Raw genomic sequence first — 16760 nt, 5'->3', positions numbered from 1 at the left:
ATGCTTTGTTGGAAACACTTATCTCGAGCTGATATATCAACGGTGATTCTTAAAACACGACATACAATAGAGCTCTCAAAATGAGTTTAAAAGTAGACAAAACTTCCGTCACCTCACCACTTGTCTCTCATAACTTGCCGGCTGTAACTCGCGTCTGAGGAGCAACAAATACTTCCGAAGCGAAACGCAAAACATCATCGGCAACATTTTAACTTCAAACGTAAGAGAAGTTCGGAGTGTCGCCTGAAGACATTCCTGGCATCGTTTATTAAACGGATTGAAAGCAACAGAGCGAAATTTTTGAACCTCAAGTTAAAAGATCCGGACGAAACTCAAACACTCAAATGAATAGTAATAAAATGAGTGTAGATAGTGTAGTATTTGAAATTCAAATCAGACATTGCACGGGCCTTATAATGAATATTTAAAATAAAATTGCGACGAGCGGGAAGGGATCATTCGCCTCCGTGATCATTGTACCGATCAGACGAATTGTGTATTATAACAAAGGAAATTCACATAGTAACCACGGACATTGATTTTAGTCTCAAACCTTTCTCGCAACTTTTGCCCCGCAAAATTTCATCTCAGGATAATGAACACGGTAATGTCATAATTCTGAGGAAAATTCTGAAAGGATGCCTCAAACATCCTGGGAAAAAGAGAAGCCTGTGATCCGACTCTGGTTAAAATGGCTGAGGAGGAACCGGTATCTAGTGAGGCGACTGGCGGAGGGAGGGGAAGGAGGGGGGGGGGGGGAAAGGGTTCGGGTGCCAATATGACTCAGTACTAAATACATTTATTGACCTTCAGAAACGTATTATGACATTTGGTTGGAAAATTAAGCCAAAGGAAACCCTATCGCCGTACAGCGCTTCCCGAAAGAGGGCCGGATCAGAATACACCCTATATTTCGAAGAAAAATATATTTCTTAACACAAAATGGCACCACCCTCCTTTGAGCGCCTAGCATTACGCGGTCTATGCACAGTTCTAATTAGGCATCACTCACACTGACTTGTTTTCAATCAAAAACAAGTGATTTAAAATGCAATTTTGCACATCATACACTCACTGCTAAATTCCCGAGAACACCAGTGAGACTTTGGAAAAAGGTTTCAAAGGAGAAATCTTTATCAGTTTTAGGACTGAACACAGCGTTTTGATAACGATCTATTTTAAGGGTTGACAGGTGAAAATGGGCGGGGGCTTTAAAAAACAGTGTCAAAAAAGCATGTCATGCTGCGAATTACGTTTGGACAATATTTGAAAACATATTAGACAGTGTGCGTTGAAAAACCCATTAGTGAGGAAAGGTGAAAACAAAACCAAAATGCAACTGTAAACAAGGGGAGATTTGCTTCGTTTTTGTTCAGACGGACGCTTTTCTGTGTAAAACTCTCCACACCACGAGTTTACGGTTGTGCTCGTTACTTGAGTTGGCAGGTCGTTAATTCACTATCAAGTTTTCTCTTACTTATCCCATCGTTTTGAAGAGGAACGTCAGAAGTTCACAAACATTATTAATTAAAGTTTTGTTTTACATCCGCACCGCTCCGCAGAAACTCCCATCACATCGACAAACAGAAACGTTATATGAGTGCCAAGGTTTTCTGTTGAGTAAGTACAGCAAATTGTAGGAATCGAGACCAAACATAATTGAATGATGAACAAAATTTATTTCAGGGCAGTTGGCAGTTAGTTCGACATCTCAATCATGTTTGTTGAATTAGCTTTTTCAGATTTTATTCAAACTGTGCCAGGTCGTATAATTTCTTCAGCTGTTTAAACACAGTGACAATAGACTAACATCAGTCCCTCCTACTTGGCGAAGTCCGTCGCACAACTAAAAAAAAAAAAAAGAAAAAAAAATTGTTAGGGCGCCAACATCAATTTTCTTTTCATTGATTTGTTTCTTACTCACGCGACGGGCTTTGCCGGAAAGGATGAACTGCTCTCGGTCTAAAGTGACAGATAATTAAGCAATTACTGCTAAGCTAGTTTCCACTTTTAATTGGTTGCAACTGTTCATTTACATCGACGTGTTATTTTTAAAAAGCCTGTATTCGGAATGAATATTCTCTGAAGTTGCCCTGCAAATAAGGTACGTAGTTGTTTCAATTCAGTCTTATGTTCAGGTACAGCATGCACAGGTTATCCTTGTCAACATAAAGAGAAGGTCTGCTTTTTCGAAGAAATATTCCAAGTTTACCAAACTGTCAAAATCTTGTAAACAACAGGATTTCCTCTAGCTATTGAACATTGCTTGCAGCTTACAAGGCGTCATCTACATCAGAAATACAGTTCTGTTTCAGTCATAAAAACCGAGAAATGTAAGTACCTGATAAAGCCCTCTTTAATATAATTATACTCACGGCAAGTGAACTAGATGATATCGCAAGCTTAGCCGAAATATTGTGGCAATGAAAAAATATTCTGTTAAGCCACAGAGAGGTTTTATTTTTCTCATCGGGGTTATATGTTTTTTGTTTTGTTTTGTTTTTCTTATAACGAGCACATCAAGTTCCGTCGAGTTAAAATAGCTCTACTATCAACTTTCTATTTTGATAACTGCTTTATATCACGGGTTCACTGAGACATCAGTAACGTACTTTTCGATGCGGAATATTCAATCTGCGAAATGTTTTGCAGTTCGGAGATGACCGCGAAAATAAATTTTACGTGGTAATTTTTTAGCTTGCCACAGACCTTCCTTTGCCTCTCACTTTCCCACTAACATACTAAGAATTTAGCCAAGTAATGGCTAGTAATATTTGAACAGCTTGCCCTATAAACTTTTACGTTAATTGAAGTCCAAGGTAACTTGCTAGCGGATACAACTGAAAATCATCACTTGAAATTATCTGCAATCCACCGACCTCTATGAATAATCTCGAACAAAAACTCAATAACCGTATTTTTTTCCCCACATGACTACTGATTTACGAAATTTTCGATGTTTCATTCACAAAATTCAAGTCATACAAACAAATTTAAAAGTGACTTATTTACACCGCTGGAATTTTTTAAAATTATTTTTGTTTACATGTACAGTGTTTCTAGGACAGATTTGATGTTATGTTTTTCTTTACTAGTAAACCGAAAAACACATAAGGCACTGCTTTCCAGACTGCCTTCTTTGAAAGAAAAAAAAATTATTACAAGTTGTCGGGTCATAATTCCACGGATAATTTTGTTAAAATCACATGACTTCTTCATTAGGCGAAGAAAAATTATTATGTTAACAACATACTGACTAATATGGGTAATTTCAATAAGAATTCTACGCATAATAAAATTCTTTTTTTTCAATTACTGCTTTAGATTAACAGTAATCACCCGCTGCTGCACTGTTTAAACAAATTCCATTTCTTGAACATATTTAAATTGAAGACAGTTGTAGCTGTGGATGTTGTTGTTGTTTTTTTTTTATTTTTACCTGTAGAATTTTGTTCAGATGGAAAAGCTAATAACTTATTTCCGTGACGTGTTTGATAAATCACTTAAAGATGCATTACCTCAGAACGCACATCCAATAAGCCAAACTGATTGAAAATAACAGAATAGTTCCTCGACAACGTGCGTGTCCATTAGTTGATATAAAAGCCAACTTATAAGCATCCGTATGCACCGTAACGGTGGCTTGTTTTTTTTTTTTTTTCAAACCAAGAAAGAGGAATTAGAGAAAGGCATCGTTTCTTATTTATATTATTAGCTTTCCATTCTAAGGAAGTCATTAAACTTTATTACAGGCTTAAGAGCAGTTTATCGCATGCCGAGAAAGCCTCAGGTAATTTGACGCAGAATCAAGGTGTTTACCAGCTTAAGAAACTTTTGTGACGCAGAGCCAATCAGCAAATATCACACACGGAGTAGATAGAAAAAAGTCTTGATACGATTTTTTCATTTCTTTTCTTTGCTTTAAGAGAGGAAATTTTAAAAAATTCGGTGTCGTCGTCAGTCAGATATTTCGAATTCGACAAGCAACGAAAAGAAGGAAAGATTCCTTGCAACGGAAAAAGTTTGTGAAGTAAGTAATTGAGATCAAATTTTGACTCGCAAACTTGGAAATCCTAGAACTCTTTCCTGGAGCCATTTTCGTTATTTTTTCTTTAACGAGCGTATTTTTTCGGAGGGCTTTGGGGAACTGATATTTCAAATTTTTGAACGTTCGTCCAATTTATCTTATCTTCCGTTCTTTACGCATTAGGTATCATGGAAGAGACTTAAACTAAAAACCCCGAAGAAATTGTCCTGTAATTTAAATACATAGCAAATTTTTCGTTTTACTCCTATTTAAAGCTTGGTTAATGTTTCACAAGCCAATATTTTAACTTCGATTTTAGACTCGATATCGTCACCAAAACATCATTTTATACCAGTAAAGGGTGCCAAGGCGCACACGACGATCATCAATGTTACGCTAACTTATTGCAGACGTAAGAAATCGGCTCCCATATGAAATTTTGGCTTTTTGCCTGCGAACAAGGATCAAAAATTTCAACGAAGACTTTTTATGACATTTTTTCTTTCCAAGAACAACTCATGTTGTAATTTTAATCACGCATCCCATCGATAACAATTTGTGCACTTCACATTTAATTCTGCATGCTCCACCAAACTGGATTTCTATAACTCTCCAAGAAACCACTTAAAAAAAAATTTTACTCGTATTTAATGCCTTATCTAGGTTATTTCGATGATATTCTAGCTGAATAACAAATAAAACCTTCCTTTACTAAATTTCCCAATCGTTTTGATCGCAACACCTTCCTAAGGTTTTGTCTTAATGACCGAAAGGTGCACCACATTTTAATTAGCATCATTGTTATCAAAGCAGGTACTTCAGTAATTCATAAGGATAAAGGCATTATTTCTTCAACAAAAGTTTTGTTTAAAATGTAAGAAAACTTGGCGTCCTCAGCCCTAGTTTTTCTTGGTATCTTTCAGATCAATACTGTTTTTATTCTGTAAACAATAATTTATAAAGTCTACGAAAATAAGTAAATATTAACGGAACTCGTAACGAAAAGTAGTTACTTTAAAGGAAAATGTCAATAATGCAGATATCGAGCAGGTGTATTTCCCAAGGTCCTTCTCATCATTTTCCTCAGCTTGCTTTGGAAAAACGTTTGTTTCGTCAGGGCACTAATTTCCAGTGTTACCTACGCATACAGGAGAATCGAGAAAAACTATAATTATTGCCATAAAGCAGTAAAAAAAGAGAGCATTCACCCTTGCTGACTTTTCTTTCCTCAGAAAACCTTGTCGTATCACAAAAGAAACAGAGATAAAAAAGGAACGATGGAGCCGAACATACGTTCCGAAAAAAATATTACCTGCGATCCGCAAGGGACTTTGTCGACCGCAATATTCTTAATACTCGCTATAACTACTGCACTATCCGCCACAGTGGGGAACATACTCATCTGTATGGCTGTATATAAAACCAAGACTCTAAGAACACCCGCCAACTATCTTCTTGTCAGCCTCTCTGTGGCAAGCCTTTTGTTTGTTCCAGTGTTGGGGGGTTACTCGTTCTCTCTCACCATCAAAGAATGCGATCCAAGGGCTAAAACCTTGTGCACGTGGTCTTCAAAAATGGATTGGGTTTTATTCTGTGTTGTTATGCTTCATTTGCTGTTCATATCTTTGGATCGACTGTTGGCCATAAAACTACCAATGAGGTACGTAGTGAAACCGGTGTCTTGAACCTCGTTTGAACTTGAGTTTATTAATACACTGAATTGTGTAGTTTTATTTTCCATTTAAGAGTAGTACTGAAAAGGACTTCTGTGGTAAATAGTGATTGACGTTTCGAAAACCTCAGCGGAAGTCGCAGCTGACAGCAGCAGTCCTTCTCACGACTACTTTCACTAAAACGACCAGACTACACAATTTTAAATGTTACCCCCAAAGTTCAAACCATTTATTGTATTCTATAGATTAACCTTAACGGAAAATCCCTTTTAAAACAAAGTATGTTTCACTTCTATCATCTTTTGTGCTCCGTCTCTCAACAGATACCCAGTGTTGGTGACCACAAAACGCACGTTCATAACAATAACTGTCCTGTGGCTCGTTAGCATCGTGGAAGGCTTTTTGCCAGACATTATTATGGAAATTATAGGAAAAGACGGCCGCGCTCTTCTGGAGCTGATATATGGTTGTCTCCGAAGTAACCTTATCCCAGACGAAAGTGACTTACAACCCATAATCCTCCTCTTCCTAATTCTCATGACAGTTAGTGTCTTACTGCCCAGCGGTATCATGCTGATTTCACATGCGTGGATTTTCATAATCTCCTTTAAACAATACAGACAGATAAGAACACTGGAGGACGCTTTCTCGCAGAGGCGTGTCACTGAAATGCGCGCCGCCAAGACGGTAGCTGTCATCGTGTTTTCAGCGTTGGCTTGTTTCGCACCTGTGCTCGCTGTGACTCTCATCACAACATTTGAGCCGCCCAGCGGTAACTTACTGAACGCAAGTGAAGCGATTGTGAAGTACAGGCTCTTTCCGAGCCTTAAAACTCTGTACTTACTAGCAATAAGCTTCAACCCTTTGATTTACGCTTTGAAAAGTGAGCCTTTCAAGGTGGCATTCAAGAGGATGCTTCGGCCTTGCTGGGCAAACTGCCGTCCAAAGCCCCATCGGAACGTTCACAATGGAGAGCTTATAGTTTGAAATTAGCTCACAGTCTTCCACAACAAAAAAGACTGAGTAGAAGTTGTTAAGAAACCAAATATCTTAGTGTACTTCACAGCGCTTTGTTATAATGATTTCAATTAGCTCCCTGTCTTCTACAACAAAAAGACTAAGGACGAGTCAGTTAGAAACCGAATATCTCATAATGTCATGCACAACTTTTTCTGTTACGATCAATTTCATTCAGATAACACTAGGTGGAAAAACTAGTTAAGTGGAAATTAACCCCATTAGGTTAGAGGTTGTTTTGTTTCTCAATAGAGTCCCAAACGACGTTGTTTTTACCTGGTTCTGGAAATTATACCATAAGGTATTTATAATCTAAGATATAAATGTATGCAATGTACATCTGTATTTCAATTCGTAACTTCGCTTGCACAAAGAAGGACATAATTTGTCACTGAATGAAATTTAAGTAGTTTACATGTAATTTAAGTGGTTTACAGTTTCACCATAACTACCTTGAATCTAGTAAGTGCTTATTTATTCCAAATTACATAGGAAGAATTGTGTGATTAACCGTAAATTCATTCAAACTCTGCAAATGTTATTTGGTGTTCGGTCAAAGCAACGACATTCAATGGGACTCGCCAACAATTCATTTTTTTTTTTTTTAGTTTTGAAGCCCAGCTGCATAACATTGATTTTTTTTATCTAAATTAACTATTTTCTGCACTTAATTGGCTCTCTTTTGCATTATGTTATCTAAAAACTGCATTTTGTTTAGCCAATCACAATAATGAAATTTTTTGTCATGTGTATTATTACTGCTATTAAAGCATGAGTCAAAGTGAACCTGCCCAGTTGAGCTTGGACAATCCAATATAAGCCCTTAACTAATTAGGCCAAAACATTATACAGCTAGCACTAAAAAGGAATTGTATCTTGTTAATGTTGTGAAAAGAAAAGTTTGGATGTGTAGGTTGTGTGCTATTGTACCTTGGTGTCAAAACGGACATTTGGTACCATTTTTAGACCATCTTTCCCCCTAATAGTGAACTTTGACTACCTTTATAGGTAAAATAAAAGTCCTCTGGTAAAAGTGCTGTCAAAAATTAGCTGCGTTCTTGGCTTTTGCGTGACCTTAAAGGATGTATTTTTCATAATCCTCATAGTACTGCACTGAATGCAAACCATGGCAACATTTATTTAATTCTTTTCATTCCACATATCTTGGATACTATTTTGCAAAAATGGTCAGCACTACTTTACATAGTTGAAACACAATTCAGTTTGAAGAAGAATATTTACATTGTTCTGCCACTTGAAAATGCTCATATAAACAATGTCTCAGTGTCTCTTTGCACCCAAATACAGCTATGCATATTAAAGAAAATCTTTTGACAAAATTAATCATCACAATGAGAATCTAAAACACCTGTATGTATGTATGTTACCAAAAATAGTTTAGAAGATCCTGGGAATCTAAAATAATGTGTAAGAATGTTCCTGTATAAGCATGTGTGAGCATTTTGAAGAATTCCTTACACTAGGTAAATCTTGCCAATAGGACTAAGACCAATCTGTAGCTGCTTTGGGAACCAATAAACTTGGCGTAATTTGAAATGCAACCAAACATTTATTCTACATCACCCATGACTTCAGTTATACGCATATTGAATCTTTCCATCTCTGGGGTGATATAAACACCGCTAAATGGAGCTTGCAAATGGTGCCTAAAGGGTAAACTGGTCACCTGCCATCACTTTCCCAGCCAACTACTTGCAGATTCCTTAGTAACCCTGATTCATAGAACATAGTGGCATCATTCCTTCGCCCATTATATGGTTCATTAAAGTTAGCTAAAAGACCATTAGGAAAAACAACGTTCTAGAACTTTAACGAATGTACACGCATGCTGCTTCAACCCAATCATTCAGGTCAAATTTGTCATACTTCCAAGATAAGGATATTCCTCTTGTATGGTTTTCTTCGTAAAGAGCCATTAATTCCACGTCATTTATTACATCGTCGAAATTAGCAAGCAAAACGTCTCGGGCACTTTGCAGGCTTTAAGCTGCCGCCATCATTACAAGCTAACCTCCAGTAAATGACGTGACGAAGGTTCCAGTACTCTGGTCTTCGATATCGGTCAAGCAACCACTTTGTCCTGTCTTTTGTCCTTATGCTAAGTCAGTCTAATCACTACGGTGGGTAGGAACTGCTTTGTTGCGTGACAAATGTAGTGTTCAAGACAGTAACGCAGAATTGAAGAAATTACTTTCTGAATGTGTAAAAGTATTTTTTGTACGTATTTGTCGCGTATTCTATGGTTCTTAAGGACAAACGCAATCACTGTTTTTTAGTATGTAATTTGAGACCGGTTTTCGAGAAGGTCAAACTTGGTGTACGTCGTAGTTTATAGCCTTTCAAAGGTTTAGATGGCCGCTTTGATCCTTCTTCAACAGCTCTGACCAAACGCTCTCCAACTGTACATGTGTCTCCCATTTTAAGTGCAAGTGTTTGAGACCGACTATGGCCGAGGAAAGGCCTATTGTTGCGTTACACAGCGCTACTATTGTATATCCAATTGTATTGTAAATCTACTTTCGTTAAGTAAAAGGAAATTAACTAATGAATGTTGAATGGTAAATCTACCATGCAACACGCCGGGTAAACCGGAAAGCGAAAGGCAGTCGATCGTTAAAAGGTGTTGATGGGCTTGGCTACTCCTGCCATTTGCTTGCGCTTTTAAATCTTCTGACCTGAAAGCTTAGCTTTTATGAGGATATCATTCAATGACTTTCGTTTGCGATGTGGTAATAGGGGTTATTTTTAAGGTGTCATTTCCCCATCTGTATGTTCTTGAGGTTTGGCAAAGCCAGATAACATTGTGTTACAAAAGGTAATATTTTCATGTGTGCGCGCTATTTTTTTTTTGTTTTCTAGTATACTGTCTCTTCTGCCGAAAATAACTTCAGAGATACGTTTCTCAAAACCTTATTCCAGGTATTCTCTATTCTTTAAGCATATTTGAAACTCTGTACGTGTTTTATTAAACGTTGAGCGTAACGAATTTGGTCCCAGGAGACGTAAGGCTTCTTTCTCGAATCTCGTATTTACGCCCTAAGTCTATGACATGAAAATAGTTCGTGTACTAGAAGGTCGCTGTCTCTTTGTAATGCGTTTTCATGTCAAGTTCGATTCCCCGTTTTGATATTATTCACAAAGCAATCGGCTGTGAGTATAACTGCTGCCAAATGAATAGATTCTTGGCCAAGGCTACAGTTTCGATTCTTTCTGAATCTCTTCAGCTGCCTCCAAACAACGAATTTGTCACGGAGGAATGACAGGAGTTGCGCAGGGCCGCAAACAGTTTTTAACTTTCGAAGGAACGGCAACAGGCAGTGAATCCCCATTACATTTCACATTTATTCACGCTATCTTGCTGCCACCAGAGATGTTCACTCGACCGCGAGAGGATTCAAATGACTCGCTTTTCGTTTTACGACCATGATGCAACGCAATCAGAGTGCGCACACTGCCTGATTTTCATCAATAAGTCTTTCGTTAGTTAATGATTATTACACAATACCTCTGTAGTCTCCGATCAATTTCCCTTTAAGTACACGTGTAAAGATTCTATTTCAATCATCGCTACTAAATCATCGGTGCTAGATGATCGCTACAAGTTATTTGCTATCGTTAGGAGCTAGACCAAAGTAAGTCTTTATCTCTTTTACATTTACGATGTTTACCTTTTGTCTGTATTACTGGTGTGGTTCTTGTATTCAGTTTTCTAGTTAGGTTAATTTTAGATTTCGCATCGCATTTTTCTTAGTTTGGTTTCTGTTGTATTTTCTTTTAGTTCGAACCGCACAACCTCAATCGCTACTTCGATCAAGCACAAATACATCTTAGCGCTATCTTCTAAAATTATTAAAGATCACTTGACATTCCCTGTGCCTTCGAATTGTGATCGAATTGTCTGTTCAACCACTTAGGTAACCCTTTGAGGTTACAGAATTTAATGGAGATTTACTGTCAGTTGTCGTTCCTTCAAAGGTTAAAAAGTGTTGACGGCATGACGAGCTTTGCTTAAGAAAAAAATACTCTCCAGAATAGCGTAAAATGATCCGTAGGCTTGTCAATGTAAAGCGAAAGGCTTCAAACATGAAATTGATTAAAGTTGACAATTAAAATGAAAACAGGCGCGAGGATCTGTGAAGCTTGTGCGTTAGCGAGTGCTACGAAAATTTGGGACTCTTTCGCACGATTATCTCTGGAAATAACTTCGCACTCAGAGCATGAATGGCAATTTTCTCGATTGCAGAATGATTCAGCGACAAGAACCTCTTAGCTTAGCTCAAACGTATCATGACATTTGAGGACAGCTTGTTTATACTGCGTGACGTGACTATCATGTAACAGTTGATGTACCCGGCATGTTCTATGTCTTCTATCCGTGGTTTGTGACACAAAGCCTAGCGATTATCTGTTCTGCCACGATAACGCCTAAGTTAAATTGTGACAGTTAAGTAATATTCTGTTCTGATCGGACCTTTGACTCTAAGTCAGCATGGAGAGATTTCGACTGTATTATGTCCTAGAGATACAGGAGTATCATTTTACGCTTGAAACGATTGGGTAGAGCGAAGGGCTAACGAAGGGCTAGCGCTCGAAACGTCAGCCTTTTAACTCTTAACGGTGGCCAATTTAAGTTTTTAACTCAGTTGTTAACACTTAATTACCTGTTATTTTTTTGTCTGGGTGGGTTGAGATTGGACATTTTGTGTACCTAATGTTTCATTTTGTAACAGAAAAAGGGCATAACTTTCAAAAGAACAAAAATATCGCATTACTTCACTTAAAGAGAAAGAAAAGAAAACTGATTTGTCTGAACTCGCACAGGCATTTTGAGTCCTATTATGGTTACCATCATTCTGGACCTTTCTGTGACTTTTTGGAAGCTCTCAAGTAAACTCATGACGTGAAACTTAGAACATCTCAAGATCTGTTAGGGTTTTACCTTTATAAACAAGTGTTGATAAAATGAGCGATATTGCCTAATCATATACCAGATTTACATAAAAAAAAAGATGTCAAGTCTTCAAGAACATACCGACTCAAATTTCTTTAACCAGAAACCATATGTCCTTTTGTGTGAAACTTCGGGAGCAGGTTCGCATGTCAGCAAATGAAAAATTTTTGTCAGAAATAAAACGATAAGAGGAGTCGTACATTTAATGATTATTTACCGAAGTTGAATTGACACTGAAAACTCCGTTTGAAGCAATCTTATTCTGAATGGAACTCATGGGCTAACGAGAGGGAAATTGTTTTCCATATTGTTCTCCGGCGGGTTCTTTGAGGTAACCACCCACTTAAAATCTTCTTGAATGCACTAATAAATGAATAAATAAATATCTTTAGCCGGGGGCAACCTCACCCTTTGGTGGTTTTCAGGCTGGTCTTGGGTAGAAATTATAAATATGCAGAAGCTTAAAATTTGTTAAAAGTTAAAAGAGCATACAGTAACAATAAAGTCCTAAGAAAGAGTTAATGAAATATTAAAATAAATAAAATAGTTTATATGAGCTTCTTAAATAAATCAAGGCTATTTGTGTTCCTTTTAGATATTGGAAGAGCATTCCATTTATGTATCGCTTGATAAGTTAGTCTTTGTTGCCCCCTCTGGCACCGAGATTTGGGCATTTTAAAATTGTCTTTGTGCCTAGTGTTATAAGGGTGGGTATACCCTTAAAAGCATTAAATTAAATTCCCAGTCAATCAGCCCATGCATGCATTTGAATACAAAAGAAAGACGGTGTTGCCGTTGCCTTTCTGATAAGACTAACCAATCAAGTACATTAATTGCCTCTGTTGTGGAGGAATGTTTAGCTTTATCAAGTATTGATTTAGCACCTTTGTTTTGCAAGAACTGGACTTGAGCCATTAGAGTTTTGTTGTGTTTGTCTCCCCACACAATATCACTATAATCCAAGAGAGGCAAGATCGTTGATTTTATGTAAAGTTCTCTGGTGTGTATTGGCAATAAATGTTTGATCCTTCTGAGAATGCCAAGTCTTTGATTTACTTTGGTTGAAATGTAATCGACATGATCGCTCCAAGTTAGGGTTTCATTTATAATAACTCCCAAGTATTTGTAACAATCTGCCTTGTCAAGGAACTCGTCACAGATTTGTAGGCTTATTTTCCCGAGGGACTTCAGCCTTTCCCAATTACCATAAACTTAGACTTGGCTACATTCAGTGTAAGTTAATGGTCATTAAGCCATTCTGCTACACTAGCAAGGTCCTCATTCAGTATTTGTTGCAACTCGGTAGAACGGTATAAGGCAGTATCATCTGCAAATAGCGTAACAGATGTGTGCTTTAGGCATGTAGGCAAGTCATTGATATAAATAGAGAAAAGGAGTGGACCAAGAATAGATCCTTGTGGTACTCCAACAGAGATACGTCTGTTACAGAACGTTGCTTGACCAATAACTGTTCTTTGAAAACGAGATGTCAAATAGGATTGAAACCAGGCAAGGCAAACCTCAGACACTCCCAGAGCTTTAAGTTTATGAATTAAAATTGTATGGTCTACCGTGTCAAAGGCCTTTTTTAAGTCTAAAAAGGTGACTCCATTTACGAGACCATTGTCCATATTTGCACGCATTTCATCAGTAAATTGTGTCAAGGCAAGGGGTGTTGATCTACCTCGACGGAAACCAAATTGATTCTCTACAGGTAATTGATGAGACTCCAGGAAGGCTTAGAGTTGTGTATCCGTTGCTCTTTCAATCACTTTACTTACAGTTGGAAGTACGGATATTGGTCTATAGTTATCCATATTTGTGCCGTCACCTTGTTGGAAGAGGACAGTTACCTTCACACACTTCCAATGAGAAGGAAATTTTCCAATCTTCGAGGAATGATTAATGATATAAGTTAACGGAGGGGCAATGACCCTGGCTGCGTCACGTAAAAGTCGTGCACTGATCTTGTCTAGACCAATAGCTTTGTTTGCTGTCATCTTGCTTAATTCTTTGTGGGCAAACATTTCTGATATCGGATTCAGTTTGAAGTCATAAGCACCAGTAACATCTTTCGATAGCGCAGACGATGTACTGCGGAACGTCTTGGCAAGATATCTTCCAATGTTCGTGAAATGTTGATTAAGATGCTCTGCAATAGCAATAGAACTAGTGTGGAGTTTTTCATTATAGAAGATGGCGTTGGTATCCATATGATTTGAAGGTAAAGTTTGCTTGATCGCCTTCCATATCGAAGAGCCGTCATTCTTTGCATCTTCAATTAGCTTACAATAGTACTGTGATTTGAGAGATCTCTCTTCCCGGTTTGCAAAATTTCTCAATTTGCGATACATTCCCCAATGATACTGAGAGTTTGAGGATAATGCCTTTCTCCGATGAAAGTCACGATCGCGTCTCACTTCCAAAAGTTTATTAGAAACCCAAGGAGTTGGCATTCCTTTAACGCGCCTTGATTTAATAGGTGCGTGGTGATCTGCACAATCTTTAAAGAGCTTCTCCCAAAGAAACACAGTATTGTCAATGCACCGACTCCCTCAATTACGCTCCATGAAACTTGTTTTAGGTCATTAATCCTTTCTCCTCAAAGCTTTTGAAAGACCGATATTCAAAGACCTTTGGCGGTAATTTCTTAGCGCCTCCTTTCAACACACAAAAGATAGCATTGTGATCACTTATGCTCGAGTTTAAAACATCACACTGGACTATTCTGCGCTTGTTATCGACTAGAATCAAGTCTATTATACTTTTGGATGTCTCCTTGACTCTTGTGGGCTTGAAATTATCTGTGTAAGGTTAAGGGTTTTTTTTTTTTTGCTGAATAATCGACATTAAAATTACCAAGGATGATTGTTTCAACTTTATCCAACGTACGCACTGCTGTACAAGCTCGGAGAACTTGTCCACTAAAAAACTAGGTTTATATTTGGAATCGCTTGACATTTCTAAACAAACATCTGATATTCCTATGACGTTTGAAAGAACCTTTCGGTGGAAATTTCTGACTACCGGGCATTTAGTCTACTTGGGACCGTACCCGGCTGGCGGGCAGTCAATCACAACGTTTGAGAAACGTATCTCGGGAGATCTTTTCTACGGAAGAGGAAGGTTACCTAAAACAAAGAAAGCAGCACGCAGACGAAAATACTTTCCTACGTAACACAACTCCATCCAACGTCCTGTCGTCCAATTCTCTCTGTAATCATACTCATGATTAACAAATCGGACCAGTCCCGCTTCGTGGTCGTCCGATTTTGTTAATTACTCGTATGATTACAGACCGAATTGGACTCCACTCGGTCCTATTACCATTGTTTGACGATGCGCAATTTGTTGAAACCATAACTTGTCAATTTGCGATGTTCTTCCCTAAAAAATGCATGAAAACATACAGTTTTGTTCATTCTGGACTTCCGTGTTTTTATTCATCGCAATATAATATGACAAGGTTCACACTAACTTACATATTATTTCCATTCATATTCCCAAAACCTGTTTAAGCTAGAATGGCAAATAAATAAAATTCTTGCAGATGCAAGTTTTGTCTTTTAACAAATTCCTAGCGCCTAAATGTTTCTAATAAAAACTTTCCAGTCATAAACGTTGATGCACTCATGAAAACTCTCTCTAATTTGTCTCTCAGTCTCCTGAAAGACCTAGACGTGCCAGCCAAAAGCCTGCAAAGTGAACAGCAAGATCTACCCGTGCAAGTCTGTGTTTTTGCCATTAAATCTTTTGGGAATGTGCATAACAAGAATCAGTGAAAGAATATTACCACTTTGCTTCATGAAGCGTTCGACTCTACTGGTGAGCATACTTTTCATTTCATCATTTTTCTCGATCGTGATACTATGGAATAAAACAAGCTATCCGCTCCTCGAGCCTTCGTTTTGGAGCAACAAGACAGAAATCGCTTCCAATCGAACTTGCTTCAGTAATGACAACAAAACCATTTTGTTCTACACTCCTATGTTTGGTAGGAAGCCATGGCCCGGAGCCAACTCCGCGGAAGAGTATCTTTGGGAATGTCCGACAAAAAAATGCCACATAACCTATGATAAAAACGATGTAGGAAAAAGTGATTTAGTTATTTTTCATGCTCGTGATATACGACGTTATGTTACATTGAAAGAAATTCAACAGATTCACAAGTACCGGTCTCCACAGCAAAGAATGGCGTTTTTTAACCTAGAATCCATCGTCAATGACCAAGGTTTAAAGAACCTTTTTCCATGGCCGGAGGGGTTCTTTAATTGGACAATAACTTTCAAAAGGGAGTCCGATTTTCACTTTCCTTATGGACATTACGCTCCTTTGCCGTCAGCTGAGAGACCAGCGAAAATTCCTGACTATGCAGCTGTGAAAAACAAATCTGTGTTATGGGCTGTTTCCAGTTGTGGGAAAACTCGAGATAAGTACGTAAAAAAACTTCTTAAAAGTTGATGTTAATGGCCACTGTGCGGGAAAGTTTGGCCAAGACAATCAGTGCCGGCTATCGAGCAATTGCGATGATATTTTCAGCACATATAAATTTTATCTGGCATTTGAAAACAGCGTGTGTACTGATTACATTACTGAGAAGTTTTGGCGTACATTTGGTTGGAATTCAGTGCCTATAACACTGACAAGAGATTTCTATACTCCAGATATAGTCCCCTCCAGGCTCGTTTATAAGTGTGCAAGACTTTCCATCTGTTAAAGCTTTGGCAGAATACCTGTTGTACCTCGACAAAAATGACACTGCTTATAATGACTACTTCACATGGAAAAAAGAATTCGTCTATGAACGGACGTGGAGATTAACACATACAGCATGTGACATATGTGATGCTCTTCACGATGAATGTGTTAAACCCAAATTTTATAAAGATATATTCAAGACTTTTTGGAACGTTGATGTGGATTGCAAAGAGAAAGAGAGAAAACTATTACAACTTATACATAGAGAGGATGAGTGATCAATATATGTCGAATATCTATTGATTTTCTAATGTTACTTCCAGTTACTTCATTCAGGTAGACAAAGTGGTTCAATGGCGTGAGTAATAAATAG

General features: G+C 37.8%; 2 protein-coding genes across 5 annotated transcripts in view; both read left to right on the top strand.

Annotated features, from left to right (window-relative positions):
* The first annotated feature begins 1221 nt into the window (after nucleotides 1–1221).
* Nucleotides 1222–7503, top strand: LOC113675690 (adenosine receptor A2b). 4 transcript variants are annotated; one of them, XM_089203336.1, is made up of 4 exons: nucleotides 1222–2104; nucleotides 2273–2333; nucleotides 5260–5687; nucleotides 6024–7503. In XM_089203336.1, the coding sequence occupies exons 3-4, from the start codon at nucleotides 5305–5307 to the stop codon at nucleotides 6685–6687; spliced, it is 1047 nt and encodes a 348-aa protein (XP_089059462.1). In that variant the 5' UTR covers nucleotides 1222–2104; nucleotides 2273–2333; nucleotides 5260–5304; the 3' UTR covers nucleotides 6688–7503. The 4 variants fall into 4 exon arrangements, with proteins under 4 accessions (XP_089059462.1, XP_089059460.1, XP_089059461.1 ...); XM_089203334.1 differs by having other exon boundaries at nucleotides 1222–2333; XM_089203335.1 differs by having other exon boundaries at nucleotides 1222–4030.
* Nucleotides 7504–10189: 2686 nt separating this feature from the next.
* Nucleotides 10190–16760, top strand: part of LOC113675680 (4-galactosyl-N-acetylglucosaminide 3-alpha-L-fucosyltransferase 9) — a 6587-nt gene continuing 16 nt past the window's right edge. The window contains 4 exon segments of the mRNA XM_027192276.2: nucleotides 10190–10370; nucleotides 15351–16140; nucleotides 16142–16361; nucleotides 16363–16760. The exon segment at nucleotides 16363–16760 is cut by the window's right edge and continues 16 nt beyond it. Of these exon segments, the coding sequence (XP_027048077.2) occupies nucleotides 15449–16140; nucleotides 16142–16361; nucleotides 16363–16665 (1215 nt within the window). The 5' untranslated portion in view covers nucleotides 10190–10370; nucleotides 15351–15448 and the 3' untranslated portion in view covers nucleotides 16666–16760.

Source organism: Pocillopora damicornis, chromosome 4 (genome assembly GCF_964200805.1).
Source record: "Pocillopora damicornis chromosome 4, jaPocDami1.2, whole genome shotgun sequence".
Taxonomy (NCBI): Eukaryota; Metazoa; Cnidaria; class Anthozoa; order Scleractinia; family Pocilloporidae; genus Pocillopora; species Pocillopora damicornis.
The sequence above is the reverse complement of the archived record's forward strand: the minus strand, read 5'-3'. Positions and strand labels throughout refer to the sequence as shown.